The sequence below is a fragment of the Carcharodon carcharias genome, chromosome 20 (genome assembly GCF_017639515.1).
Source record: "Carcharodon carcharias isolate sCarCar2 chromosome 20, sCarCar2.pri, whole genome shotgun sequence".
In the NCBI taxonomy this organism is placed as follows: Eukaryota; Metazoa; Chordata; class Chondrichthyes; order Lamniformes; family Lamnidae; genus Carcharodon; species Carcharodon carcharias.
In genome coordinates, this window is record NC_054486.1 from 34401140 (window position 1) to 34429081 (window position 27942).

Consider the following 27942-nt stretch of genomic DNA (forward strand, 5'->3'; position numbering starts at 1 on the left):
AATATGAGATTCAAAGGTGTAACATTAAATTGTCCAAAAGGCCAGAGGCTTGGGATATGTGACATCCCTTTTGAAGTCATTGTGGAGAAGGAAGGTTTATTCAGCATTTGGAATTGGCTTTGATTTCAGGATTGATAATTTCCCAGTCACTGTTGACTTCTATGTTAAGGGTCTGCCATTTGGGAAACTTGTCTGGACAGACCCACTGACTCTGCCAGCAAGGTGGGCTTATCAGACGCAAATGACATCCCTGTAGTTCCCTTTGAAATTGGTACCAGGCGTGAAATGTGTGTTAGTAGATCTCTAGGCATAACAAGGTGTGACATTCCAGAAACTGAAAAAATAATTCTTTGGTCCTTGAAACTCCTGGGGATAGCACCCAGACAAGAGGGCCAACCCTGTGATCAGGTGACTTGAACAAAGAAAATTAAGGTGGCTGCTACAATTTAAAAAAAATAGAATAAGGATAAAGTTTTGAATATACAGTGTTGGGCTTCTTTCCATGTTATAGGAACCCAACAATAGGCCAGCAATGAAAACTTAGAAATTTCAAAAGTTAGGCTTGGAGGTGAGGAAAAATGTCAAGGATAATAATAACTACCCGCACACCCAAGGATATTGGTACAGAATTTAATTATCAGTTTACAATATTTTCATTCCCAAACATGTCTTCTCTATAGACTGTAGATAATAGTGGAATCTCGATGAGTCAAAATCAGGTGACAAGTAACTCCTCATGTCAAAGTTATCACTCATTCTCATCAACAGAATATCAAAAGCTATAAAATAGTGCCCATGATTAGCCAAAATTCCAAAAAAATGATTGATCCAGGTTAGCCATACTTTTGTTCAGTGCTAGCGAGAGATAATGCCAAAATCAGGGGTTATCTGACCACACCAACATCAGAGTAATGTGGTTGGACCTAAATGCGCTCAAATTTCTCTGTGAAGTGACTTGCAAAGCATGCAGGCATGGCGAAACCTGAGATAAAGTTAAACGTGATGTCAGAGAGAAGGTGAAGTTGATACAGCAAGTGGAAAACCATAGCGTGAAGCAGGAAGCGGACATCACAGAAGATTGGGAGATTCTGCCCTCAAGTTTGTTCGCTGTTCTGAAAGCCAAGGAGAATATCTTGGAATTGTTCAACAAGCTAGCATTATCTCCAAGGAAGAGGATGAGAATGGCTGCCTATCCTAATGTCAAAGGAGCTCCGCTAACATGGTTCAAGGCAGCCTGAGATGAGAACATGCCCATCTCTGCCCAATTCTGCAACAAAGGGGAGTCACCATAGTGAAGAAGCTGGGACACATGGAGCTCACCTGAAGCAATGGACAGCTGGGCCAAAACAAGGCACAACATTCTCTTCCACTCAGTAAGCTGCAAGAGTGCTGCCGTCAAAACAGCAATGACAGATGACTGGCATCTCAACCAAGTCTTGAATGAATATGCGCAGAGATATTTTGATGCATCTGAAACCAGACTGTTTTACTGTCTTTTGCCGGACCGCTCTTTGATGTTTACAGGGGACATATGTAATGGCGTAAAGTGGAGCAAGGAACTTCTCACTGCTATGGTCTGCGCCAAAACGAATGACACTGAAAAGTTGACACTTATTGTGAGCCGGAAGTCCAAAGCCATGGTTCTTCATGAAAGTCAAGACACCGCCCACAGTACATGGCAAATAAAACCACCGGAATGACCTCCAGCATTTCAGAGGCATGGGTCAAAAAAGCAGACAAAATGTATCAAAAAGAAAGGAACATTGCCACCATCGCAGACAACTGCCCCGCGCAACCCAACATCACTGGCCTGAATAGCGTCAAGCTAACGTTATTTCCTCCCAAAACCATGGCCAAACTCCAGCCAATGGCTCAGGGGGTAATTAGGAACTTGAAAGCTCACTATCAACAGCAGCTAATCTCTCAGTTTATCGAGGCCATCAGTAAGAAGCAGGACTACAATCCCACAGTACTAGAGGCCATGTTGATGCTGAAAGAGATGTATAAGATGGTGAAGGAATCCAATTGCAAATTGCTTGAAGCATACCGAGTTCAAACAGATTACGCTGCACAAGATGACAAGAATGAGGAGCAAACATCCCAATGATGAGGCACTTTTTGCTTACCTGCAGGAGGGCGGTATGGAGAATCCAGCAGAGACAACCATGGAAATGGATGCGAACGTTGTCTATGCCGCACAATGCACAACAGAACTCACCTGCGATGCGATCATAGATACAGTAAGTTTTTCTGCCAAGGAGGCTGATGACCCTGAAGATTCCGATGAATGCCTACCCCTTTTCCTAGCCGATGCCATGAAGGCTGTAGAGATGCTCTGGGATTTTGTACCGCAGCACAAAAACACTAAAAACATGTTTGACTGCATTGACAGCAAGGTGGACTGTATTGTGCAAGTCTGAAAACAGCACATAAAGCAGAAAAAGATTAGAGTTTTTCCAGTGCTAAATCGCAGCCTCTCTCAAGGTCAACCTCTGGCCTTTTTCAAGGCCCTACAATGTAAACTATGTGTGAATAAATGAAATAAAGATATTTTTGGCTCTACTACTGTGTTTTTTATTCAATATTTGAATTTGAAAGAAGTAATACAATAAGTTTAAGCATTTGTAGGCATAGCGGGTTACAGAGAGCCGCATTCATGTGGTGCATTTGGCCTCCTTGGCTATCACGAAGCTCTGCTTTACACGGATTTGAAGGCAGCTCCGCTGTGTTTTGATTCATCAAGGGTTTACTGTACTAATGCAAAATTCAAATATGTGCTTAATGCCAAGTGCTCCAGCATTTACACCAGTGTAATAGTGATGACTGATTGCAGTTGGAGTAGAATATGATTCTGTAAAAGGACATTTCTAAACATGAAATCAGCTGATATTTTCCAGAATGTGGCAGGCAGCCACATTACAGTTGCTTTATCCTGCACTGCTGACATTACTTTATAAGGTGAGAACATGATCATATGTGGCTTCTCACAGATGAACCATTGTAAACACAGATTAGTAAAAACAAGTTTTTATTCTCCAAAATATACGTTCGTGGCTTTACCTCCCTAACAAAAATGGGTGGTGGGTCAAAAGATTGGACAGAATACAAAGAACAGCCAAGAACGACAAAAAGATTAACAAGGAGGGAAAATTTAGAGGGAGCTAGCTAGAAATATAAAGATGGATACTAAGAGTTTATATATATATTTAAATAAGAGAGTTAAAAAAGTGAGAGTTGGTCCTATAGAATGAGTCTGGGGAATTGATAATGGAAAATAAGGGGCAGAATTTTCCGCCCGTCAGGGGAGGAAGTTCAGGAGCAGACATGTGGAGGCACACCTCCAATCGGCGCTCCTGATCGGGCGCGTGCTGCCATTTTATGTGGGTGGGCCAACTAAGGCCCGCTCAGCATGATGTCCGCAAGGGAACACTATGCGCTCTCTGTGCGTGCAGGAGGGGGGATTCCTTGAGCCGAGAGTGTGCTCTTTCACACATGCACGCGAAAGAGCGCACTCATCTCTCTGAGGCTAAGTGCTGCCTCAGGGACATCGGCTCCACATTAAAAAATGTTAAAAACAGAAAAAAAAATTCCTGACATGTCCCCTCATGTGACACTGTCACATGAGGTGGGACATGTCCATCACTTTTAGTCACATTTTTATTAAATTTTTAAAAACCTACGTGAAATCTCATTCCACCCATGGGTGAGGTTTCATGCTCTTTCCAATGCCCGCCAGGGCTCCCAGCCTTCCCACCAACCTTAAGGTTGGGCGGGTAGGTCCACTATTATGTTAATTACTTTGTCAATGGCCTCAATAGGCCACTGACAGGTCAGTGGGTGCACAGCTGATTTGGCTGAGCCCCCGCCGACCTGAAAATTGAAATGAGGCGGGGTGACATCGGGAGTTCCGCCCGACGTCATCCCACATCATCTTACGTGTCGGCAAGCGGCCTCCCCCGCTCACCGACCGGGAAATCCTGGCCAAGGAGATGGCAGATGAATTGAACCAGTATTTTGCATTGGTCTTTGCTTTAGAAGATACAAGCCAGATATAATCCCAGAAATAGTTGTAAAGCAGGAAATGGAAGGGAGGGAGGAACTCAGGAAAATTACAATCATCAGAGAAGTAGTATTGAGCAAACTGTTGGAGCTGAAGTCTGACAAACCCCCAGGTCATGATGGACTTCATTCTAGGGTCTTGAAAGCAGTGGCTAGTGAGATAGTCGATGCGTTGGTTTTAATTTTCCAAAACTCCCTGGATTCAGAGATGGTCCCATTAGTTTGGAAAATAGTAAATGCCTCCTTTATTCAAAAAGGGCGGGGGGCTGTGGCGGAGGGAAGAGATAGACAGAAAGCAGGAAACTACAGGCCAGTTAGCTTAACATCTGAGATAGGGAGAATGTTAGGAGCTATTAATAAAGCTGTATTAGCAGGGCACTTAGAAACATTAAATGTAAACAGGCAGATTCAATGTGATTTTGTGAAAGGGCAGTCAGGTTTCACCAATTTATTAAAGTTCTGTGAAGGAGTCACATGTGCCACGGATAAAGGGGAATGAGTGGATGTACTGTAGTTAGATTTTCAGAAGGCATTTGATATGGTGCCACAAAGGTTGTTGTGTAAAATAGAAGCTCATGGTGCAGGGGGTAACATTTTGGCATGGGTAGAAGATAGGCTAGCTAACAGGAAACAGAGAGTAGTCATAAATGGTTCCATTTCTGGTCAGCAGGATTTATCAGGCAGTGGGTCACAAAGGATCAGTGCTGGGGCCTCAACTTTTTACAATTTATATGAAAGGACTGAAGGTATGCTTGCTAAATTTGCTGATGACGCAAAGATAAGAAGAAAAGTAAGATGTGAAGAGGGCTTAAGGAGGCTACAAAATTACATAGATAGGTTAAGTGAGTGGGCAAAGATCTTGCAAATGGAGTATAATATGGGCAAATGTGAAATTGCCCATTTTGACAGGAAGAATAAAAGAGAAGCATATTATCTAAATGGTGAGAAGTTGCAGAGCTCAGATTCAGAGGGATCTGGGTGTCCGAGTGCATAAATCACAAAAGGCTAGTATGCAGGTGCAGCAAGTAATTAGGAAAGCTAATAAAATTTTATCATTTATTGCGAGGGGAATTAAATACAAAAGTAGGGAGATTATGCTTCGGTCATACAGGGCGCTGGTAAGACCACACCTGGAGTACTGTGAACAGTATTGGTCTCCTTATTTAAGGAAGGATGTAAATGCATCAGAAGCAGTTCAGGGAAAGTTTACTAGACTAATACCAGGAATGGGCAGGTTGTCTTGCGAGGAAAGGTTAGGCTTGTATCCATTGGAGTTTAGAAAGATAAGAGGTGACTTGATTGAAACCTTTAGGAGCCTGAGGGGTCTTGACAAAGTGGATGTGGAGAGGATCTAGAACTCAGGGTCACAATGTAAAAATAAGGGTCATCCATTTAAGGCAGAGATGAGGAGAAATATTTTCTTTCAGAGACTCGTGAACTTTTGGAATTCTTCCTCAAAAGGCAGTGGAAGCAGAGTCTGAATATTTTTAAGGCAGAGCTAAATAGATTCTTGACAAACAAGGGGCTGAAAGGCTATTGGAGGTAGGCAGGAACGTAGAGTGGAAGTTACAATCAGATCAGATTATTGAATGGCAGAAGAGGCTTGAGGGGTCAAAAGGCCTACTCCTGCACCTAATTCATATGTTCGTATGTAACAATATACTACAGTTTTGCTCACACCAATGCGTGCAAATAACAGTGGCTTTCTAACTTTTCTTCAGAAAGAATTCTGCAGGTATTGCCACATTCATAGGGACAACTTGCCCTTACTTTCAAAAGCAGAAAGGAAGACAGTACTCTCACTGAAGAGAGCTTGGTTTTTAAACTGCTATCAGGCAGATCTCCTGTGGTATTATATATGGTGGGTCTGAGAATAAAGTGTACAATAAAAGAGGTTATAATCTTCATAAAATATTTAGAAAGGTATCAAGGCAAAAATTATGCAGAGATGGTAATTTATTTTGATTAGATTGGAAATGTCAGTCAGACAATCAGTATTCTATATATGATGAACACCATTGCATGTGTGAAACATGATTAATATGCCATTATGCCTGCAAATATTACTTTAAGGCATTACACATCTGTACATCAAAAGTGCAGTGAATACCGAAATATAAGCTAATAAAGGAATAAACAACTAATCAAACATATAATTCAATTAGTAATGAGGAACAAATGAGCAACAGAGAACAATAGTTTTTTTTGAAAGCTACAAATCCTGAACTGGCAAATAACTGCCAAGTTAAATTTGTTTAAAAAATTGTGAAGTTCATTTAAGTGACCATCTTCCTACGGCCTAAAAAAAAGTAAAATTAACACCTGTTATACAATAAGCAGAAGAAAAGTTCTCAGTATTGCAAATTCCTGGGAAGAAGTCTTTTTGCAAAGGGATGCTCCCCGCTTGAGAATTAAAGCTCCATCTGGAGTGATTGGCTGAAATTTCAATTATTGGATTCGGCACTTTGCTCATTTTTTTACAAATGCCTTTGTGCCTCCTGGTTGTGCCCTTGTTGATCACAGCAAACCCCCACCCTTCTCCGGGAATGGCTGGTTGTGGGGCCGGGTGGGGGGGAGGGTTGTTGCCATCTGTTGTAGGAAACTGGATACCGTTCAGTAGGTCTTAATGGAGTCTTCGCAGTCTTAAGTAGGTTAATTATGTATTTATTAATGACAAGAACTATGTACTTATATACAGTAAATGGTTCAAATTAGGAGCTGTCTCCATGTTCAAAAACAGAATTACCTGGAAAAACTCAGCAGGTCTGGCAGCATCAGCGGAGAACAAAGTTGACATTGAGTCCTCATGACCCTTCAACAGAACAGTTCTGTTGAAGGGTCACGAGGACTCGAACGTTAACTTTGTTCTTCTCCACCAATGCTGCTAAACCTGCTGAGTTTTTCCAGTTAATTTTGTTTTTGTTTTGGATTTCCAGCATCCGCAGTTTTTTGTTTTTATCGCTGTATCCATGTTTGTTGTGCAAACAGCTCTGTCCAACACTAGATTGACCCCTAGGTGTGGGTCATGTGTTCTCTTGCATCATTGTGTGGGCGGTACTGTACTCAGTCCCAAATTAATCCTTTGTGAGCCAGCCAATCATATCCTCCCTGATCAGAAGAGTACAGAAGAATTCTTATCAGATTCTGTGGAGGAATTCAATCCTCAGGAATAGCACCAGGCAGTGCAGCAGAACAGTTTTATTGGGGCGCTACGGTATTTATGGTTTCCTCAATGCAAACACAGCCACATATTTGTTGCGTCTGCAATAACCAGATTCAAGTCCAATGTTATAACAACTTGAAGAATGAAACAACCCAAATTCCACTTCTTCTTCATTAAAAGATATACTTGAAACCCTCCACCATCATTTCTCTGCTAGCAGTAATGATAATCATTCCCTGTTCCCAAATCTGGCAAATAAGGGAAAAGGAAAGCATGCAGGAATTTAATAGGATCAACTGTCTGTGAAGAGGCAGTGACCTGGTACCTTTGAAATTGGAGTGGAATACTAGTAGCCAATTGTTCTGAAAAGTGATTGTAAGACCACAGTCTGACTCTAGCAACTAGAAGGTTACCAAAAGGATCAGTGCTTGGGCTTCAGATATTTAAAATCTATATCAATGACTCGGATGAGGTGTAACATATCCAAGATAAAAGCAAAATATTGCAGATGCTGAAAATCTGAACAGTTCTGAAGAAGAGTCACACGGACCTCGAAGCATTAACTCTGACTTTCTCTCCACAGATGCTGTCAGACCTGCTGAGTTTTCCCAGCAATTTTTGTTTTTGTAACATATCCAAGTTTGCTACAATGCAAAGTTAGGTGGGAAAATAAACCCTGGGGAGGATGCAATGAGGCTGCAAGGGAATATAAAAAAAGTGAGTGGACAAGAAAATGGCACATAGAAAATAATGGAGAAATATGAAGTTATGCACTTAGGTAGGAAAGCAGGACATATTTTAAATGGTGGGACACAGGGAAATGCTGGTATTCACAGGGGCCTAAGTGTCTTTGTGCACAAATCACAGAAAGTTAACATGCAGCAAGCAACTAGGAAAGCAAATGGTATGTTAGCCTTTATTACAGATGGATTGGAGTGTCAGAGTAAAGAAGTCTGGCTGCAATTTTATAGGGCCTTGGTGCGGGCACATCTGGAGCACTGTGTACAGTTATAGTCTCCTTACCCAAGGAAAAAATGTGCTCACTTCGGGGGGGGGGTTGGTGGTGCAGTGAAGGTTCCCTAGACTCATACTTAGGATAAGGGGATTGTTGTATGGGGAAAGATAGAATAGACTAGCTCTTTATTCCCTGGGGTTTATAAGCATGAGGGATGAACTAATTGAAATATATAAAGTTCTCAAGGGATTTGACAGGATTGAAAATGTTTCCCTGGGGAATGTAGAACACAGGATCGATCATAGCCTATTTCAAACCAAATATTTAAAAATTCAATCATAATATATTTGATGCAAAACTAAAATAATCACCATTGTACTCTCCCTTAATGGCTGCCTTGGGCCTAGAAAGCCCAGCTTCAGAATTCAGCAATTTGGGCTGGTTGGTTGGCAGGCAACAGCAAGGGCACTGATGAAGTGGCAGGGGTATAGGGAAATTGATGTTTAATGAATAGTTTTAGTTTAGATCACACAATATTGATCAAATATATTGATCAATACCTTATTGTATACTAAAAAACTGCGGATGCTGGAAATCCAAAACAAAAACAGAATTACCTGGAAAAACTCAGCAGGTCTGGCAGCATCGGCGGAGAAGAAAAGAGTTGACGTTTCGAGTCCTCATGACCCTTCGACAGAACTTGAGTTCGAGTCCAAGAAAGAGTTGAAATATAAGCTGGTTTAAGGTGTGTTTGTGTGTGTGTGTGTGTGTGTGTGTGTGTGTGTGTGGGGGGGGGGGGGGGGGGGAAGAGAGAGAGAGAGAGAGAGAAGTGGAGGGGGGCTGTGGTTGTAGGGACAAACAAGCAGTGATAGAAGCAGATCATCAAAAGATGTCAACAACAATAGATCACATAGGTATTAAAGTTGGTGATATTATCTAAACGAATGTGCTAATTAAGAATGGATGGTAGGGCACTCAAGGTATAGCTCTAGTGGGGTTGGGGAGAACGTAAGAGATTTAAAAATATTTTAAAATAATGGAAATAGGTGGGAAAAGAAAAATCCACATAATTTATTGGAAAAAAAACAAAAGGAAGGGGGAAACAGAAAGGGGGTGGGGATGGGGGAGGGAGCTCAAGACCTAAAGTTGTTGAATTCAATATTCAGTCCGGAAGGCTGTAAAGTGCCTAGTCGGAAGATGAGGTGCTGTTCATCCAGTTTGCGTTGGGCTTCACTGGAACAATGCAGCAAGCCAAGGACAGACATGTGGGCAAGACAGCAGGGTGGAGTGTTAAAATGGCAAGCAACAGGGAGGTTTGGGTCATTCTTGCGGACAGACCGCAGGTGTTCTGCAAAGCGGTCGCCCAGTCTACATTTGGTCTCTCCAATGTAGAGGAGACCACATTGGGAGCAACGAATGCAGTAGACTAAGTTGGGGGAAATGCGAGTGAAATGCTGCTTCACTTGAAAGGAGTGTTTGGGCCCCTGGACGGTGAGGAGAGAGGAAATGAAGGGGCAGGTGTGGCTTCTTGTGCGTGGGCATGGGGTGGTGCCATGGGAGGGGGTTGAGGAGTAGGGGGTGGATGGAGGAGTGGACCAAGGTGTCCCGGAGGGAGCGATCCCTACGGAATGCCGATAGGGGGGGTGAAGGGAAGATGTGTTTGGTGGTGGCATCATGCTGGAGTTGGCGGAAATGGCGGAGGATGATCCTTTGAATGCGGAGGCTGGTGGGGTGATAAGTGAGGACAAGGGGACTCTCCTCCATCTGGCTGAACTTGTTCTCACACTGAACAATTTCTCCTTCAACTCCTCTCACTTCCTCCAAATAAACAGGTATGGATATGGGTACCCGCATGGGCCCCAGCTATGCCTGTCTCTTTATGGGGTATGTGGAACATTCCTTGTTCCAGTCCTACTCCGGCCCCCTTCCACAACTCTTTCTCCGGTACATCGATGATTACTTCGGTGCTGCTTCATGCTCTCGTCGGGACTTGGAAAAATTTATTAATTTTGCTTCCAATCTCCACCCCTCCATCATTTTCACGTGGTCCATCTCTGACATTTCCCTTCCCTTCCTTGACCTCTCTGTCTCAATCTCTGGCGATAGACTGTCCACCAATATCCATTACAAACCCACCGACTCCCACAGCTACCTCGACTACAGCCCCACCAGCCTCCGCATTCAAAGGATCATCCTCCACCATTTCCGCCAACTCCAGCATGATGCCACCACCAAACACATCTTCCCTTCACCCCCCCCCCATCGGCATTCCGTAGGGATCGCTCCCTCCGGGACACCTTGGTCCACTCCTCCATCACCCCCTACTCCTCAACCCCCTCCTATGGCACCACCCCATGCCCACGCAAAAGATGCAACACCTGCCCCTTCACTTCCTCTCTCCTCACCGTCCAAGGGCCCAAACACGCCTTTCAAGTGAAGCAGCATTTCACTTGCATTTCCCCCAACTTAGTCTACTGCATTCGTTGCTCCCAATGTGGTCTCCTCTACATTGGAGAGACCAAATGTAAACTGGGCGACCGCTTTGCAGAACACCTGCGGTCTGTCCGCAAAATGACCCAACCCTCCCTGTCACTTGCCATTTTAACACTCCACCCTGCTCTCTTGCCCACATGTCTGTCCTTGGCTTGCTGCATTGTTCCAGTGAAGCCCAACGCAAATTGGAGGAATAACACCTCATCTTCCGACTAGGCACTTTACAGCCTTCCGGACTGAATATTGGAATTCAACAACTTTAGGTCTTGAGCTCCCTCCCCCATCCCCACCCCCTTTCTGATTCCCCCTTCCTTTTGTTTTTTTTCCAATAAATTATATCGATTTTTCTTTTCCCACCTATTTCCATTATTTTTAAATCTCTTACGTTCTCCCCACCCCCACTAGAGCTATACCTTGAGTGCCCTACCATCCATTCTTAATTAGCACATTCGTTTAGATAATATCACCAACTTTAACACCTATGTGTTCTTTTGCTCTATTGTTGTTGACATCTTTTGATGATCTGTTTCTATCACTGCTTGTTTGTCCCCCCAACTTCTCTCTCTCTCTTTCTCTCTCTCTCTCCGCCCTACACACGCACACACACGCACGCACACACACGCACACACACGCACACACACGCACACACACGCACACACACGCACACACACGCACACACACGCACACACACGCACACACACGCACACACACGCACACACACACACACACACACACACACACACACACACACACACACCTACCTTAAACCAGCTTATATTTCAACTCTTTCTTGGACTCGAACTCAAGTTCTGTCGAAGGGTCATGAGGACTCGAAACGTCAACTCTTTTCTTCTCCGCCGATGCTGCCAGTCCTGCTGAGTTTTTCCAGGTAATTCTGTTTTTGTTTTGTTCCTTATTGTATACTATCCTTTTAAACTGTAACCAATGGGGGACTCCAGCATTTAATACCATGTGACTCTGCTTAGCATTTGACAGAGAAAGGCACCGGAGGGATTTTAGACAGAATAAGGTAACACACTAGTGAGTTAGTTACAGAACAACTGCTACAGAGGCCCTACTGCATTTATCTCCATATCACAGAGACACATTGACTTGCCAACTTCAAGGCTGAATGGAAAAGCTTACGTCCCCTCACATCATAAAACCTTATCAGAACCTGGTGCAATCAGAAAAGGAAAGTTAGGAGGGATTTCTTTTAGAGAGAGGGGGGAAAGAATAACAGCTGTGTTCTACATTAAGTTAGTTTTAATTTGTAGTGTTTTAGAAGAAAGCAATTACATTTGGCTCAATGTTTTGTATTAAGAGCTAACTTTTGTAAAAGTCTGTAACTAGTTTTATAACTGTATAATCTATTTAGACTTTTATCACTCAAGACTATGTATTAATTGCATGTATAAGGAGACTTTACTACCTTAAACACTGAGTAGTGCGATGTACTTATATTTTATACACACTCTATAACTTTTAAGTATTACCCATTTTGTAATCATTTGTATTAGCATTTTGCAATCTTTTATATTAGGCCTACATAGTTAAGGTTAGTTAAGGCAACTTTTCCAAATCATCCTTTTGTTTTAAAACAGTAGACCAAATGAGCACGTGGCTGGAGAGATGGTGTAGCCGGGAGGGGTTCAGATTCTTGAGGCACTTGGACCGGTTCTGGGGAAGGTGGGACCTGGCAGAGCTGGACCAGTGTCCTTGCAGGGGCTTTTGCTAGTTCTGTTGGGGAGTAATTAAACTAATATGGCAAGGGGATGGGATCCCAGGAGTAGGATCAGATAGGTCAGATTCAGATCAGGAAAATGGAGGTAGAGCTTTAGCTAGGGATGTTGTGATAGACATGGAGTTACAGGAGAAGCAAAGTTTACAAAGTGTCCAGCAAGGGAAATTGACGGGGTTAAACTGTTTATACTTCAATGCAAGGAGTATTACAAACAAGGTAGATGAGTTAAGGGCACAGGTAGACACATGACAGCAGGATGTCATTGCTATAACGGAGACCTGGCTAAAGGAGGGACAAAACTGGCAGCTAAATATCGCTGGTTATAGAGTCTTCAGACACGATAGAGAAGGAGATAAAAAAGGAGGGGGGGTGGGGGGTAGCACTGATGGTTAAAGGATCAATTCCAGTTGTGAGAAGGGATGATATACTAAATGGGTCAACAAACAAGGCTTTATGGATTGAGCTTAGAAATAAAAAAGGGGCAGTCACACTACTGGGAGTATACTACAACCCCCAAATAGTGAAAGGGAGATAAAAGAACAAATATGTAGGCAAATTTCTGCTTGTAAGAACAAGAGGGCAATAATAGTAGGAGACTTCAACTAACCTAATATCAACTGGGATTCAAACAATATAAGGGGCACTGAGGGAGAAAAATTCATGCAGTGTGTCCAGGAAAATTTTTTCAACCAATTAGTGACAAACCCAACGAGAAGAGATGCAATTCTAGACCTAGTCTTGAGGAACGAAGAAGGGCAAGTGGGTGAAGTGACAGTTGGTGACCATATCGGGGACAGTGATCACAGATTTAGCATTACCATGGAAAAGGACAGAGATAAGGCAGGAGTAAAAGTCTTGAACTGGGGGAAGGCAAATTTTGCAGAAATGAGAAGGGACTTGGCTAAGGTGGACTGGACAGCATTGCTGGAGGATAAAACAGTGGAAAACCAGTGAGAAGCACGAAAAAGTGAGATCCCAATTGTACAAAAGTAGACATGTCCCCTACAAAAATATGAGTGCTACTGCCAAATCTAGACCTCCCTGGTTGTCTAGAGGAACACAGGGGAAGATCAAACAGAAAAAGAAAGCGTACGGTAGGCACAAAGAACTAAGCACTGCTGATAGCCTAGACGAATATAGGAAGTTTGGGGACGAATTAAAAAAGGAAATAAGGAAATCAAAGATGGGGCATGAAAAAAGATTAGCAAGTAAAGTTAAAGATAACTCAAAGATGTTTTACCAATACATTAATGCTAAAAGGTTAGTTAAGGAAAAAGTGGGACCTATCAGAGATGAAGATGGAAACTTGTGTGCAGATGTAGAGCCTGTGGGAAGAGTTTTGAATGAATGTTTTGTCTCTGTGTTTACAAAGGAAAGGGAGGATGTAGATATAGTAGCCCAGGACGAACACTGTGAGATATTGGACAGGATAGTCATAAAGAGAGAGGAAGTACTCAAAGGGTTGAAATCCTTGAAAGTTGATAAGTCGCCAGGGCCAGATGGATTGTTTCCGAGGCTGCTGAAGGAAGTCAGGGAGGAGATAGCAGATGCTCTAAGGATGATTTTCCAATCTTCACTAGATACAGGGGAGGTACTGGAGAAATGCAAACGTAGTTCCATTGTTTAAAAAGGGATCAAAGGAAATGCCAAACAATTATAGGCCAGTTAGTCTTACATCAGTGGTGAGCAAATTAGTAGAATCAATCCTGAGAGTTGGGATTAACTGTCATGTGGAAAGGCATGGACTAGTCAGGGATGGTCAGCATGGATTTGTTAAAGGAAGGTCTTGCCTCACAAATTTGACTGAATTCTTTGAGGAAGTGACAAGAATGAAGGTAGTGCAGTGGATGTTGTGTACATGGATTTTAGCAAGGCATTTGACAAGGTCCCACATGGCAGATTGGTCAGGAAAATAAAAGCCCATGGGATTCAGGGTAATGTGGCAAACTGGATAAACGGTTGGCTTTGTAACAGAAAATAAAGGGTAATGGTCGATGGATGCCCTTGCGAATGGAAAGTTGTCTCAAGTGGTGTTCCACAGGGCTCAGTGTTGGGACCCTTGCTGTTTGTCTTATATGTTAACTATTTGGACGTGAACGTGGGGGGCATGATTGGGAAATTTGCAGGTGACACAAAGATTGGCCGAGTAGTGGATAGTGTAGAGGATAGCCATAATCTCCAAAACGATATAGGTGTGGGCGGTAAAGTGGCAGATGGATTTTAACAGAGAGAAGTGTGAGGTCATACATTTAGGGAGGTCAAACAGTTACAGGGATTACAAAATAAATGGGAATATACTAAGAGGGTTAGAAGAAGTGAGAGATCTTGGCATACAAGTACACAGGTCCCTGAAGGTAGCAATTTAAGTAGACAAGGTTGCAAAGAAGGCAAATGGAATGCTCTCCTTCATTGGTAGAGGTATAGAATATAAAAGTAAGGATATAATGTTGGAATTGTATAAAACACTGATGAGGCCACAACTGGAGTATTGTGTGCAGTTCTGGTCACTACATTACAGGAAGGACGTAATAGCTCTGGAGAAAGTGCAGAGGAGGTTTACAAGAATGTTGCCAGGGTTAGAAAAGTGTAGCCACGAGGAGAGATTGAATAGGTTGGGGTTATTTTCCTTGGAACAAAGAAGGCTGAGAGGTGACTTGATTGAGGTGCACAAAATGATGAGGGGAATAAAAATTATGGACAGGATAAAATTGTTTCCCTTGATGGAGAATTCTAGAATCAGGGGACATAGATTCAAGTTAAGTGGCAGAAGGTGTAGGGGGGACATGAGGAAGAACATTTTTACGCAGAGGGCAGTGGGTGTTTGGAATTAGAATAACAGAAATAAACTTTAATGGGGAGGATGGCCCTACAGGTAATCAGCATTTTAAGAAACTAGTCAGAGAATAGTGAGAAGTGACATCAATTAATGACCATCACCTTTGGGGCCTATCACAGACTTATCATGCACCTCTTAAGCCAATTAGAAAAGAGCCTCACCTCGTTTAGGCCAATCAGAATACAATATCATTGATCACACTGTGGGCTGTGGCTCGGAAAGAGTTAATAAGCAGCAGCTATCACTGACCAATGCGTGCTGAATTTGAAACTGAATACTGCTGGTCAGTTGGAAGCAGAAGACGAGAGAATGAGAGTCGACCTACACCCAAAGCTGAACCAGGAAGCAAGAACCATAGTACGCCTGTGAATTCGCAGCTCTCCAGATAAATGCTCAGGATGCAGTGAAAAGTTGTACAGGTGGAGTTCAGTGTCAGGAATGTCAACCCAAGAACACAGATGCATTATAGGAAGATGTTTAATAATCTCACACAAGTTCTTAAAGTAGTCAGTTCAGCTTCAAGTGGCCTTTCCCTACACTGCAGAAATGGTTTGATTCACTACGTTTCCATTGTCTACCTACAAATAATCTCTACCAATCAGTATTTTTCAAATCATATGCTTGTGAAGAATTGTCAACAGAAAGAAGAAATCTAAGTGTCTTTATTGATAATTTCTACTTTTTACAATTTATATAAACGATTTGGATGAAAGGACCAAAGAAATGGTTGCCAAATTTGCTGATGATACAATAGTAGGAAAGTAAGTTGCAAAGAGGACATAAGGAGGCTATAAAGGAATATAGATAGGTTAAATGAATGGACAAAGATCTGACAAATGGAGTGTTTAGATTTCCACATTCCCATCCAACTCTGATAACCTATAAGAACATAAGAATTAGGAACAGGAGCAGACCATTCGGCCCCTTGAGCCTGCTCCGCCATTCAATAAGATCATGGCTGATCTTGTGAGTATAACGTGGGAAAATGTGAATTGTCCATTTTGGCAGGAAGAATAAAAAAGAAGCCTATTGTCTAAACAGTGAGACATTGCAGAGCTCTGAGACACAGAGAGGTCAAGGCGTCCTTGTGCATGAATCGCAAAAGATTAGTATGCAGGGACAGCAAGTTATTAGGAAAGCTAATAGAATGATATTGTTTATTGCGAGGGGAAATGCATACAAAAGTAGTGAGGTTATGCTTCAGTTTTACATGGCATTGGTAAGACCATACCTAGAGTTTTGTATAGTGTTGGTCTCCTTATTTAAGGAAGGATGTAATTGCATTGGAAGCAGTTCAGAGCAGGTTTACTGGACTAATACCTGGAATGGGAAGGTTGTCTTATGAGGGAAGGTTGGACAGCCTAGACTTTTCTCTTCTAAACTCCAGCAGGTACGAGGTGACTTGACTGAAACATACAAGATCCTGAGGAGTCTTGACAGGATGGATGTGGAAAGGATGTTTCCTCTTGTGAGAGAATATAGAACTAGGGGTCTTTGAATATTTTTAAGGCAGAGCTAGATAGATTCTTAATAAGCAAAGGGGTGAAACATTATCAGCAGTAGGTGGGGATGTGGAGTTGCTGTTACAATCAACTCGGCTATGATCTTATTGAATGGCGGAGTAGGCTCGAGGGTCCGAGTGGCCTACTCCTGTTCCTAATATGTATGTTCGCATGATTATTCTAATAAAAGGTCAACTATTTCTCTCACCATAGATGCAGCCAGACCTGCTAAGTACTTCTAGAATTTTCTGTTTGTATTTCAAATTTTACAGTATTTTGCTTTCGTAATTCAAGTAATTTGGCTGCCATGCCGAGAGTTTTGATCAACTCTGGATTGGCCAAGATACAAGATAACTAAAAGCATCCATGTGGTTTGAAATCACTAGTAAACTGGGATCATATCATATGGTGATTAAAAATATTTTCCATACTTCAGATTATGCATGCTACAACAGGATACTAAATTTTTCTACAGTAAGTTCAAAGCAAGGTAGTTTATCAGAATCCATTCTAATCACATTCACTGACAGTGTAGAAAAGCTCCAATTTCAAACTGAGGTGTTAATGAGGAAAAGTTTGTTTCAATTTCTTGTGAAGTAACCAACTTTGAGTTTCAAAATAAAGAGCAGCGGAAATCCATCCAGATTTCAAAATCATCTCGATGGTGAAAAATGATAGGAAAACTAATACTGTATTCATAAAGATGAAAGCAAAATGCTGGAAATCTGAAATAAAACGAAAAACTCAGCAAGTCTGGCAGCGTCTGTGGAGAAAGAAACAGAGTTAACGTTTTGAGTCCATATGACTTCTTCAGCTCTGAAGAAGAATCATATGAACTCAAAACGTTAACTCTGTTTCTCTCTCCATGGACGCTGCCAGACCTGCTGAGTTTTCCCAGAATTTTTTGTTTTTATAACTGACTATAAAAATAAGATTTATAGATATAAAGACCTATAAACGTAATGTTATAATAAGATTGGATAGTGCTTCACAAAATTGAGTCTTTCTCTTCCCATATTTGGCAGCAGCCGACATCTATTATCAGTGGAGCCCAGTTGGCAGTATTGAGCAATGTACTTTATACCCATTCCAGGCACATACTTTCACTGAAACAACAGAAAAACAAAGTGGGGGGAAAAAAATCATGCTCATCTATATAATGTCATAAATCACTTTTTAGTACGACTATTTGCAACGGGTAAAATACTAACACGAGCACCCTCTGCCACAAGCAAGCTGCATCTTTTCTTGGACAGTACGGCCCTGATATTAAGTCCGAGATTTGCTGGAAGCAGGGGAGTTAGACATCGTACGGGAACTCAAGAAATAAATTCAGTGTGCATGTCTGTAATATGTTAATACACGCACCATTACAATTTTACTTCTGGATATGGCGTCAATTGTGCATGCGGCAACAGGCGTGGTGCTGACCTGCAAGATGCAATTTCAACTTTGGTATTTGAAGGGCCAGCCCAAAGATGAAATTTGGAGGAGGAGCTAGCAGTTGGAAGCAAATGAGGAAGAACTTTGACAATGGATTCATAATGGTAAAAGGTTGCGTTCTGTTTTAATGACACCTCGCTTGATGTACTGAAAGCAATGAGGAGTTACTCTTCCCCAGCAAAGGGAGAAAGAAAACGGCTGCTGCCACAAAGCAGGCATGGCTGAAAGTGGCCCAGGAGATCAACAGCAGGAACAATGAACCACACTCATGGACTCAGTGCGGGGAGTACTTTAGCAACCTTAGCAGGTCAGGAAAGGCAAGTCCTACTTTGTGCATCAACCACTACCATCTTCCACTCTGTCTTGTCAAACCTACTCCATCACATCACTCCTCACTTAACTTGGAAGGGCACCCATCTCTCTCATTCTATGCACTTCTTCGTATCACCATTTATCCATCCACCACTTCCACTCATCCTTCATGGCAAGTTTCATGAAACTTGGGAAACTCATGGATGCGCCATTAAATTTAAAATTCTGTTGAAATAATCGCTCGAATTGCGCAATTAGCATATGTTAACCTACCAGCCCCAAAGTGTTTGCACACAACCACCCCAACATGCCTGAGTTAAACATAGAAGTCAGTGGATTGAAGCTGACTTCCAGACAGGTTTGTATTTTTTGCCAACTTTAACACCCCATTTGCACCTAAACCCACTCCTCCATATTAAAATTCCACCCTATGACCCTGATATTATAGAGATTTGGGGGAGCAGGATCATTGCAGCTGGGAAACCAAGAAGTGCAGGTAACCCAGATTTAAATTTAAACTTTCTGCATCCATTTCCTGCTGGCAGCCAGCCAGATTAGAAGACTGATTTGCAAAGAAGAGAGGAGGGAGGGAGAGATTGATGGCCAGATGGTGGGGAGATATCTGAGGGTGATTGAAACTGGGGAGAGATCGGAGGGTGATGAAGATTAGAGAGAGATTGGAAATTCAAGACCTCGCAGAGGTTGAAATGGGGAAAAAATTAGAGGCCTTGGGGAGACAGGATCACCAGCGTTGGGAGGGGGTTCGTGGTGGTGTGGAAGTGGTGTCAGCTAATCAAAGGGAAAGAAGGTTACCTTGATGGGCTAGGGGGAAGCACTCCTGTGCTGGAAAGGGACTTAATCGTTGGATCCAGCTGTTCTTGCTTCTCTCCAGCTGCCAGGTTTCCTGAGCCTTGGCAACCCAGCCAGCAGACATTAAATCTAAAAGCCTGCTAAAATGAGATGCGCAACCCCTTTTAAATATTTAAATTGCAGACCCACCTCTGGGGGGCATGACAGATATACACTACTGCTCCATTCTCCCTCCCCCTACCAACACCACAGCCACGAACAGACCTCCATTAAAACCCAGATTGGCATCTGATGTCTAATTTCTGCAATTAGAAACCTCTTCTCACCCCACCAATTCTGGAGATTTAAAATTGACCCATGTGTCTTATTATCATAAAGTGATTTCTGTTAAATAAATTGCTAAGCAAGGTACATGGTTTAAACACTCGCCAATTTGCAATGTAATTAAGAATTTCCATGCATTAATGGTGTCCAAAAGATTGCATTTTATAAATCCTACCTTTGCTTTGCTTTCCTCCACAACAAATTTTCGAAGTCTTTGTCCTCTTCCTACAGAGAATCTTTGACCTGCATCTGTTTCACAACCTCGAAGATTGCTCGCTCCACCAAAAACCCGTTTCTCACTTACCACCCTCTTTTCCTGCAAATACCAATTGGTACAAATAAATCAAACAATAGAAACAATTAAAAGAACACATGCACACTTATGACACAGCTCACAACAAAGGTTATTACATGAGAACAGGAAATTTTTTGAAAACGCGCATTTTATTAATACACATATCCATAAAATAGGCATATGTATGAAGAAAGTACAAAAATAATTGAGTCATGTAAATCAGCTGCTCTTATGCACATTTTAAATTTGCTGTCAGGCATATTGAAATTTGTGACTTTAACAATAAAAACTTATTTATTCTCCCTTCCTTAAATAACCTATCTAACCCATCTTCAAATATCTGGCCTATTCAGTTATAGCTAGAGCATCTCTGACCATGGTTTTTCTTCCCAACCAATACTATCACTCTGGAGTACTCCAGGAATCCATCCTTTGCCTGCTCCTAATCCTTGTGTACATGATGCATCATGGTGACACCATTCAGTCACATGTACCCTGATCACCTCTAGCTCCAGCTCCTATCACCTCTCTCAATCCATCCATTGTCTCCGTCAAATTCCTTGTCTGAAATCCAGTCTTGGACAAGCCATAAACTCCTCCAGCTAATTGTTGGGAAGGTTAAACCTGTCATCTTATGCCCAAGCAATAAGCTCCCAGTCACTCTCTCTGGCTGCATCAAAAACTTTACCCAGTAACAGGAACTCTGTCCAATTATAGAATAGGCCCGGTTTACAGTGTTTGTTGCCATGAATACAACAGTAAGCTTGGGGGAAAGCACAAATTGTAAAATATTTATTTCACCCAATTATAGAAAACTTAATCTCATTGCAGAATTTAGGAGTTTTAACTATTTACAAATGAAATAAAGATGCAAGAACAATAGAGTTGTGATAATTCGTGACTTTAGTTACCCTAATGTAGACTGGGACAGTAACACTTGTTATTCTTTCACAGGGCGTGGGCGTCACTGGCAAGGCCACCATTTAATGACCACAAGAGGGTGGTGCAGAGCCACCTTCTTGAACCACTGCAGGCCATGAGGTGTAGGCACACTCACAGTGCTATTAGGAAGTTCCAGGATTTTGACCCAGCAACAGTAAAGGAATTGCGATTTAGTGCCGAGTAAGGATGGTGTGTAGCTTGGAAAACCATATTGACTTTGTCTGATCATGCTATGATTTTCTAAGTGCACTATTAAGATTTCCTTAATAATAGATTACAGCACTTTCCTACAAGTAATGTCAAGCTAACTGGCCTGTAGTTCCCTGTTTTCTCTCTCTCTCCCTCCTTTTTACAATAGCAGTGTTACATTTGTCAACTTCCAATCCACGAGGACCATTTGAGAATCTAGGATATAGGCCATCAGTTCTTGGGGATGTCAGATTTTAGTCCCATAAGTTTCTCCAGTGCTTCTCTGATTATATAAATTACTTTAATTTCCTCTCTCTCATTAGCTGCTATTTCTGTTATGTAACTTGTGTCTTATATCCTGAAGACAGAAAATATTCGTTCAATACCTCAGCCATTTCCTCATTCTCCATGATAATTTCTCCTGTCCCTGCTTCTAAGGGACCAACATTTATTTTAGCTGCTCTCCTTTTAATATACATGTAAAAGCTCTGACAATCTGTTCTTATATTCCTGGCTAGTTTACTCTCATTCTATTTTTCCTTTTTTATGAACTTTTTGGTGGCCCTTTTCTGGTTTCTAAAACACTCCAAATCCTCAGACTTACTACTATTCTTTACAACATTATAAGCCTCTTCTGTTAATCTAACACCACTCTTAACATCCTTAGTAAGCCACAGATGGATCTGTCTTGCTGAGGTTTTGATTTTCAATGGAATACAATTTTGTTGAACATTTTGAATTGTTTCTTGAAACATTTCCCACTGTTTACTTACCGCCATACCTTTTAATCTATTTACCAAATCAGCCTTGGTCAGCTCTCCTGTCATACCTATATAATTGGCTTTGATTAAATTTAAGATTCTTGTTTGCAATTGGAGAATGTCGCTTTCAAACTTAATGTGAAATCAAATTGCATTATGATCATTATTTCCTTGAGGACCTTTTACTGAGATTACTAACTAACCCTGCCTCAGAGCACAATACTAGATGTAAAATAGCTTTATCCTTAGTTGGTTCGACAATGCATTGCTCCAGGAAACTGTCATGACAGCATTCTACAAACTTGTCTTTCAGACCACCTTTGTCAATTAGTCTTGTTTGGTCACTGTGAGGATTAAAGTCCCCCACAATTATTACATTGCCTTTATTACAAACTGAACAAAATTTGTTTTACGTTCTGTTCAACAGTTACAGGATTAATAAACTACTCCCACCAGCATTTCTGGACCTTGCTATTCCTAACCGCCACCCATACTAAGTTTACTTCCTGTTCTTCTGAATCAAGATCCTTTCTCATTAACTTCCTTATATAATTTTTTACCATCAGGGCTACTCATCCTCTTTTTCCATTTTGTCTGTCTTTTCGAAATGTTGTGTACCCTGGAATACTTATTTCCTTACCTTGGTCACTTTGTAACCAGATCTCTTTAATGACGGTTAGATCTAAACCATTTATCACTATTAGTGTTGCTTGTTCATCTATTTTATGGTGAGTGTTTTGCAGATTCAGATAAAGAGTATTTCAAGTTATACTTTTACTACTATTCTCTGCATGTTATTTCTTATTTATGGATGCATTATTACCATTTAGCTCTCGGTCTTTCCTGTCCCAGTCTGCTTGTTTTTCTCTACATCGCTACACTGTTCTATCGTCTCAACTTTTCTCTTTGGATTTCTAAATCTCCTTTACCCTGAAGCCTCTCGCACCCAGTTAGTCTAAAGCCCTATTCACAGCCCTAGTTATACAATTCACCAGACACTGGTCTTAATCCAGTTTAAATGGAGCCATCTCAACAAAACAGCTCCCTCTTTCCTGAGTACTGGTGCCAGTATGCCATGAATCAAAATCCCTTAATCCCACACCAGTGTGAGCCAGTCGTTTAATTCTCAAGTTTAATAACTTCAGACCATGAACTCTGTCCTCTATTTTGACTTTTCTTCTTTCCCCCCCTCCCAATAGACCCAGGGTGCAGGAAGAAGCATCATAAAATATGCAAATGAGATGAAACTTCGCAACATCATAGATAGTAATAAGGTTAGTTGTAGGCTTCAGGATGACAGACAAGATGGTGAAATGGGCAGGAGCTTGGCAGCTGGAGTTTAATGCAGAAAAGATAGAAGTGATGCACTTTGGGAGGATTAAAATGGAAAGACAGTATTATTAACAAACATCAAGAAGCTGGACACCATCCAGGACAAAGCAGCCTGCTTGTCTGGCACCCCATCTACCACCTTAAATATTCACTCTCTCCACCAGCGGCACACAGTGGCAGCAATGTGTACCACCTACAAGATGCTCTGCAATAACTCATCAAGGCTCCTTCGACAGCACCAAATCCACTACCTCTATCACCTAGAAGAACAAGGACAACAGAGGCATGGGAACACCACCATGTGCAAGTCTCCCTCTAAGTCACTCACCACCCTGGCTTGGAACTATATCACATTCCTTCACCATCACTGGGTTAAAATCCTGCAACTCCTTGCCAAACTACACTCTGGAGGTACCTACACCAAATGGACAGCAGTGGTTCAAGAAAGTGACACATCACCTTCTGACGGGCAATTAGGGATGGACAATAAATACTGGTCTTACCAATGGCACTCTCAGGCCGAACGAGGGCATGAGAGCGCGAGGGTGCAGAGGGGGGAGGAAAAGGAGGAGAACCTCAGCCCTTGCAAATGACCAATAAGCTCAAGGTTCTTGCAGCTTGTGTGGACAAAAGTGAGGGCTGCAGTGTGGATGAGCAGGTTGACCATGGTCAAATGGTACAGGAAGCCTTTCAAGTGGGGGAGTTAAAAGGAACATAGTGATAGTAAGGGACAGTATAGACAGGGGGATTTGCACTCTTCTCTGCAGCCAAAAGCGAGGATCCATAAGGCTGTTGTCTGCTGGTACCAGAGTTCAAGATATCTGCTTAGGGCTGGAGAGGAACTTGCAGAGGTCGGGGTGGGGGACGAGTTAGCAGGAAGGATCCAGTCATTGTGGTCCATGTAGGTACCATTGACATAGGGAGAACTAGGAAAGAGGTTGTGCATAGAAAGTATGAGGAGTTAAGGCACGAAACTAAAAACCAGAACCTCAAAAGGTAATAATCTCTGGATTATTACCTGAGCCATATGCAAATTGGCATAGGGTAAATAAGATTAGAGAAATGAATGCGTAGCTCAAGGCTGGTATGGGAGAAGTGGGTTCAATTCATAGGGCACTGGCACCAGTACAGGAGAAAAGTGGGGGCTGTACCGTTAGGACAGCCTACACCTGAACTGTGCTGGGATCAGTGCTCTAGCGAGCTGCATAACTAGGAAAGTAGAGAGGGTTTCAAACTAAATAGTGGGGACAAGGGATCACATCTGGGAAGATGCAGTATATCAAAAGAGTATAGAAAAGGCAAGAGAAATATATATAAATATGGGAAATGATAAACAAACCATGACAGGAAGGGACAGAGTACAAATCTAAGAGTGACTCAGCAGATAAAGCTAGAGATTCCAAAAATAATTAAAGGGCAAAACTAAAGGCTCTGTATCTGAATGTATGTAGCATTCGAAGCAAAACAGATGAACTGATTGCACAAATAGAAATAAGTATGATCAAATTGCCATTACAGAGACATTGCTGCAGGACAACATAGATTGGGACCTGAATATTGAAGAGTACATGACATTTAGGAAGGACAGGAAGCTAGGAAAAGGTGGAGAGGTGGCTCTGTTAATTAATGATGGTATTAGCACAATAGAGAGGGATGACCAAGTTCAGGAAACCAGGATGGAGAAGCGATTTGGATAGAGAAATCATAAACACAAAAAGTCACTTGTGGTAGTGGTGTACAGGCTCTGTAACAGTACCCACACGGTAGGACAAGGTATAAAGGAAGAAATAACGGGAGCCTGTCAGAATGGTACGGTGCTAACCATGGGAGATTTTAATCTACATAGGTAAAGGTAGCCTATGGAAGAATTCACAGAATGTTTTTGGGATTGTTTCTTAGAGCAGCACGCTCTGGCGCCAACCTGAGAGCAGACTGGAAAACTGCATAACGAGATAGGATTAATTAATGGCCTCAGTGAAGGCACTCCTAGGTACCTGCAATCATAATATGATTGAATTTTGAGGCAGACAAGTATTTTAAACTTAAATAAGGGCAATTAGAAGGGTATGAAAGCAGAGCTAGCTACAGTGAGCTGGGAAACTAGGTTGGAATGGAACAATAGAGACATTCCAAAGAGAAAGAAAAATTCCAAGTGGAGGATCCGCCATGCATGGTTAACTAAAAAAGTCAAAGATAATATCAATCTTAAAGAAAAAGCATATAATTGAACAAGGCTGGGTGGCAGGTCAGAATATCGGACAGAATGTAAAAACAGCAAAGATTGACAAAGATTAATAAGGTGGAAAAAATTAGAGTACGAGAGAAAGCTATCTAGATATATAAAGATGGATAGTAAGAGTTTCCATAAATGCTTAAAAAAGGAAAGTTAAGAAATTGAGTGTTGGTCCTATAGAAAGAGTCTGGGAAATTAATAATGGAAAATATGGAGATGGCAGACGAATTGAACAGTTGTTTTGCATTGGCCTTCACAACAGAGGATACAAGCAACATCACAAACAGCTATAAAACAGGAAATGGAAGGAGGGAGGAACTCAAGAAAATTACAATCACCACGGAAGTGGTACTGAGCAAACTTTTGAACTGTCAATTTCCTGGGTCCTGATGGACCTCATCCCAGGGTCTAAGTAGTGTCAAGTGAGATAGTTCATGCATTGGTTTTAATTTTCTAAAATTCCCTAGAGATTCAGGGAATGTTCCATTCATTTGCAAAATAGTGAATATAACTCCTTTATTCAAAAAGGGAGAGACACAGAAAACTACAGGCCAGCTAGCTTAACATCTGCCACTGGAAAATATTAGAAACTATTATTAAAGACATTATAGCAGGGCACATGGAAATATGTACGGTAATCAGGCAGAGTCAACATGGTTTTATAAAAGGGAAATCATGTTTAATCAATTTATTGGAGTTCTTTGAAGTAGTAACATGTGCTGTGGATAAAGGGGAATTGGTGGATATACTGTACTTACAATCCAGAAGGCATTTGATAAGCTGCCACATCAAAGGTTATTATGGAAAATAAAACTCAACACGTAGGAGGTATATTGGCATGGATAGAAGATCGGCTAGCTAACAGGAAACTGTAGACATAAATTGGTCATTTTCTGGTTGGCAAGATGTAACTAGTGGTGTGTCACAGGGATCAGTACTGGGGCCTCAACTGTTTACAATTTTATGTATATGACTTAGACAAAGGAACCGAAGGCATGGTTGTTAAATTTGCTGATGACAAAGATAGGTAGGAAAGTAAGCTGTGAAGAGGACATAAGGATGACAAGAGGACAAAGGGATATGGATAGGTTAAGTGAATGGGCAAAGATCTGGCAAATGGAGTATAACGTGGGAAAATGAGAAATTGTCCATTTTGGCAAGAATAATAAAGAAACATGTCTAACTGGTGAGAGATTGCAGAGTTGAAATGAAGAGGGATCTGGCCATTCTCATGCATGAATCGCAAAAGGTTAGTATGCAGGTACAGCAAGTAATTAGGAAGTCTAATAGAATGTTACCATTTATTGCGAGGGAAATTGAATACAAATGTAGGGAGGTTATGCCTCAGTTATACAGGGCATTGGTGAAACCACACATCTGGAGTACTGTGTACAGTATTGGTCTCCTTATTTAAGAAAGGATGTAAATACATTGGAAGCAGTTCAGAGAAGATTTACTAGATTAATACCCGGAATGGGCAGGTTGCCTTATGAGTAAAAATTTCACAGGCTAGGCTTGTATCCACTGCAGTTTAGAAGAGTAAGAGGCAATTTGACTGAAACATATGATCTGAGGGGTCTTGACAAGGTGGATGTACAAAGGATGTTTCCTCTAGTGGGAGAATCTTGAATTAGGGGTCACAGTTTAAAATTAAGGGGTCACCCATTTAAGACAAAGATTAGGAAAAAAATTTTCTCTCGGAGGATTGTGTGTCTTTGGACACTTCCCAAAATGTGGTGGAAACAGAGTCTTTGAATATTGTTGAGACAGGGGTAGATAGATTCTTGATAAGCAAGGAGGTGAAAGATTATCAGGTATAGGTGGCAATGTGCAGTTGAGGTTACGATCAGATCAGCAATGATCTTATTGAATGGCGGGGCCGGCTCAAGGGGTCGATTGGGCCTACTCCTGCTCATAAGCTCCTATGATTGTATTTAAGGCCAAGCACGCTTTTTGATCTCTCAGGGAATCAAGGGATCTAGATCATGGACAAAGAAGTGGAGTTGAAGCCCAATAACAGCAATAATCACATTGAATGGCAGAGTAGGCTCAAAGGGCTTCATGGTTTTCTCTTGGTCCTATTTGTTGTGTTATGTTGGCAGAGACCCTTGGTGTCCACATACCCTTTCACTTTTAAGGAATTACCTAAGTTGATAAAGGAGGTTAAAAAAAGCAACTGAGTTTATAAATACAAGCACAGAATATAATGCTGTGACCAAAATGAGAGGAGCGCAGGCCAAACCATTAATTTAAAAGTTTAATTTTCTCACCAAAATAGCCAATTGTCTATTTCCCCTACTGTGTCCAGAATAATAAATAAGTCTTTAACCAGGCTTCTTTCAATAAACTCAGAATGGTTGTTTTATTATAAAACAAAACTTTTTAACAAGTTACAACGGGTTAACACACAATTATAATTGGGAAGTATAGCTATCTATCTCTTCCTAAAGAACCTGCCCAGCAAACACACACATAGAGGCAAACAAAGGAAAAACAGATAAGTGTCTCTCTGCCGTGATGGACTTTAAAGGATGGGCGTTATAAAATAA

The 27942-nt window shown here is 41.6% G+C and overlaps 1 protein-coding gene across 16 annotated transcripts in view; it reads right to left on the reverse strand.

Annotated features, from left to right (window-relative positions):
* LOC121292797 (coiled-coil domain-containing protein 9-like) overlaps positions 1–27942 on the reverse strand; it is a 272485-nt gene that overhangs the window by 178654 nt on the left and 65889 nt on the right. For all 16 annotated transcript variants that reach the window (XM_041215198.1, XM_041215205.1, XM_041215202.1 and 13 more), the window contains one exon: positions 19817–19957. In XM_041215198.1, coding sequence (XP_041071132.1) covers positions 19817–19957 — 141 coding nt within the window. The remainder of the gene's footprint in view (positions 1–19816; positions 19958–27942) is intronic.